The 3,336-nt window shown below is 39.2% G+C and overlaps 1 protein-coding gene across 1 annotated transcript in view; it reads left to right on the top strand.

Annotated features, from left to right (window-relative positions):
* Positions 1-2,373, top strand: part of LOC116011381 (heavy metal-associated isoprenylated plant protein 7-like) — a 3,000-nt gene extending 627 nt beyond the window's left edge. Inside the window, exons 2-5 of the mRNA XM_031250940.1 lie at positions 45-249; positions 398-600; positions 863-950; positions 1,464-2,373. Of these exons, the coding sequence (XP_031106800.1) occupies positions 45-249; positions 398-600; positions 863-950; positions 1,464-2,038 (1,071 nt within the window). The 3' untranslated portion in view covers positions 2,039-2,373. The remainder of the gene's footprint in view (positions 1-44; positions 250-397; positions 601-862; positions 951-1,463) is intronic.
* Positions 2,374-3,336: the final 963 nt, after the last annotated feature.

The following is a 3,336-nucleotide window of genomic DNA, read 5'->3' as shown; positions in this document are numbered from 1 at the left end:
TTTTTTTTTTTTTTTTTTTTTTTGATGGGGTTTTTGATATGTAGGAGGAGAAGAAGGCGGAGGATGTGAAAAAGCCGGAGGAGGGCCCACCGGCGGCTGACGGTGACAAGAAAACGGAGGCGGCGGAGGAATCGAAAGACGCGCCACCGCCACCGCCGCCGCCGCTGCCGCAGGAGATTGTGCTTAAAGTGTACATGCATTGCGAGGGGTGTGCTCGGAAAGTTCGCCGGTGCCTTAAAGGCTTTGACGGTGGGTTTTGGGATTGTTGACGGTGATTAAGTGGCTTGGGATTTGAATTAATTTAAATTGATTTTTGGGATGAACAGATACTATATTATATTGTAACAGAGTCGTCAGTAGTAATAAAAAAAAATTGATTTTTTGGGTTTTGTTACAGGAGTTGAAGATGTGGTGACGGATTGCAAGAGCCACAAGGTGGTGGTGAAGGGGGAGAAGGCAGATCCACTCAAGGTGGTGGCGAGGGTGCAGAAGAAGAGCCACCGTCAGGTGGAGCTCATCTCTCCCATTCCGCCGCCGCCCGCCGACGAGGCCAAAAAGCCGCCGGAGGAAGCCGTTAAGCCCGAGGAGAAAAAGGAGGAGGTTGCTTTTTTATTATTATTATTATTATTATTGTTTTATTTTTATTTTTTTTTTATTTTTTCCCTTTTCTCTCATCTATCGTTCTTTTTCTTCTCACGTCTTTTTCATTTCAAATGTTTTCTTTCCATGCGGAATTTCTTGATTTAGTTAAATCCACCATCATGCATATGGTATTTTAATTTGTTTTTTTTTCTCTTAATCAAATTATACATTTATTTAAATTATGAATTCGCCCCTCTTTTTCCTCGTAATTCTCTTGCAGCCCCAGGTGATCACTGTGGTTCTGAATGTCCATATGCACTGTGAGGCATGTGCCCAAGAAATCAAGAGGAGGATTCAGAGGATGAAAGGTTGTTCCTTTTCCCCTCTCTCTCTCTCTCTCTCTCTCTCTCTCTCTGCAATTAATGCTACTAAAATTATTTCTTGAAAATTTTAAAAATGATGCTAAAATCCTATTCTAAAAATTTGGCCTTTTTTTTTACTTGGTATTTTTATTCATCTTATTGTTTATGACTACAAATTTGGCACTTTTAAACTGAACTTTCAAGAAAGATGGTGTCTTTTTTACTTTACTAATTCCAAAAGTGGTAATATATAGATATTGGGTGCGTAATATAATTTGTGTGATTTTATTCTCAACCAGCATGCCAGGCCATTATATTCTAGCTTTTATATATGTATGTATGTACAATAAAATATTGGATTCTTTAGATTCTGTTGAATTTTCAAAACTTAGTACAGACAATTCAAAGTTTCAAACTCCTTTTCGTTAAAAAGAGTTTAGTATATTCCGTGTCAAATCATCGGAATCTCCGAATTAAATCCTTTGATAGTGATTAGTGAAACCTTGTGATTCATCTTAGGTGTTGAAAATGTTGAGCCTGACTTTAAGGGCTCGTTGGTGACGGTGAAGGGTGTGTTTGAGCCGCCAAGCCTAGTGGAATATGTGGCCAAGAGGACGGGGAAGAGGGCGGCGATTGTGAAGGTGGAGCCGGAGAAGAAGGCGGAGGAGGCGGCCGCAGGGGAGGCGGGGGCGGAGGAGAAGCCGAAGGAAGGGAAAGAAGAGAAGGCGGCGGCAGGGGAAGGCGAGAAGGAAGAGAAGAAAGGCGAGGGGGACGAGGCGGGCCCCAAAGAAAAGAAGGAAGGCGGTGGAGAAGGAGGAGGAGGAGCAGAGGAAGCAGAGGCCGCCCTCGCGAAGGCGGGGGCCACCGTGGTGGAAGTGGAAGAAGACCCGAAACTCGAAATGAAGAAGAATGAGCTTTTCTACTACTACTACCCTCCCCAAAACTACTACCACCACAACCCTGCCCCCCTAAGTTTTGCTCAAGAAATGTATGGATACGGGTATGGGTCCGGGTCAGGGTCAGGGTATGGGTATCCGCCACATCCTCCACAGATGTTCAGTGATGAGAACCCTAATGCATGTTCAGTGATGTAAATGAAGTGAAGGGTAGAATGGGGAATATAATGAAAGAATGAATGAGCTGAGCAAAAATGGTGAGTGATGTGCATGGAGGATGGGCCATTGTTTCTTGTTTGGTGCCTCTCATGTGGCCCTGTCGTCTACTCGCCTCTCAAAATCACTTTTAATTGCTTCCTTTTTGTTTATTATAATGCTTTGTTCCATACCCCTACCTAGCTAGCTGCTGTTAAGTGTTAACTAATAATATTATACTCTCATTTAGTCCTGTTATTAAATAAAATTTCTAATCTTGTAATAATATATATACTTGCTACTCTCTATTATATTCACTCTTGTATACTTTTTAAAAATACCTTTTTTTTGTTACCTAGGCCTTTGTTACCTAGGCCTTAACTGTAAAAGGTACTTTTAAGTCCGTATCATATTTTTAATTCCTGATTGTATGGGCTGATTCACCATATTAATCGTTATTTCATCAATTTATTTCATTTGATAGTTAAAGAGTATTATTAGACCAAATTAAAATTGGAGAAATAATATGGTTAGTTGTAATGGAGTAACTATTTTGATAATTTACTCTGCGGTATGGAGAAGATGAATGGTAAGTTACAGCATGTTTTATTCTTAGGACAATGGTATAGACATGATGAATGGTATGTTACAACATGTTTTATTCTTACGACAATTTGATAAATAATTATTACCAGACAAGAGACAACATTCTTGTATCTTGTATGTATACTTCGTACCAATTAGATTCCAATCGTTGCTGCTTTCATAGCCCTCGGATGCCATTTCTTCTCTTTCGGTGGTTCATATATATATATATATATATATATATATATTCCTCTGCAACCGATATTATTAATTACTATGGACGTCTGATATGTTTATGAACAGTTGCAATCATAGTATAAGGAGACAAACCATCTAATATGGAGAAGCGAATCCATCTGTATATATAGAGATAAGAAGAGACTCATCATACGCTGCACTTGGTACATTGTTCATCTTGCTTTTGCCTTAATAAAGAGCAGCCTTAAATCTCAATATTAGCCGCGTGTCCACCCTTAGAGATGCTTACAATTCAGTAAGGGATTAGCCCTGTATCCGATAGTAGAAACTTTAGGTTAAACAAAATAAAAGCTTGTTTTTGCATTCTAATACAACTAGTGTAGTTGTGATTGCTTCTATCAAGTTCTAGACAAATTATTGTGTGAACCAAAGTCCACATAGCTGTGTGGACCATGAATATAAGGTATATTTTTATTATATTAAAAGTATATTATTTTTGTACTGAAGGTACATTATTT

This window comes from Ipomoea triloba, chromosome 2 (assembly GCF_003576645.1).
Source record: "Ipomoea triloba cultivar NCNSP0323 chromosome 2, ASM357664v1".
Taxonomy (NCBI): Eukaryota; Viridiplantae; Streptophyta; class Magnoliopsida; order Solanales; family Convolvulaceae; genus Ipomoea; species Ipomoea triloba.
Note: the sequence above shows the minus strand (reverse complement) of the source record. Positions and strands in the feature narration are given on the sequence as shown.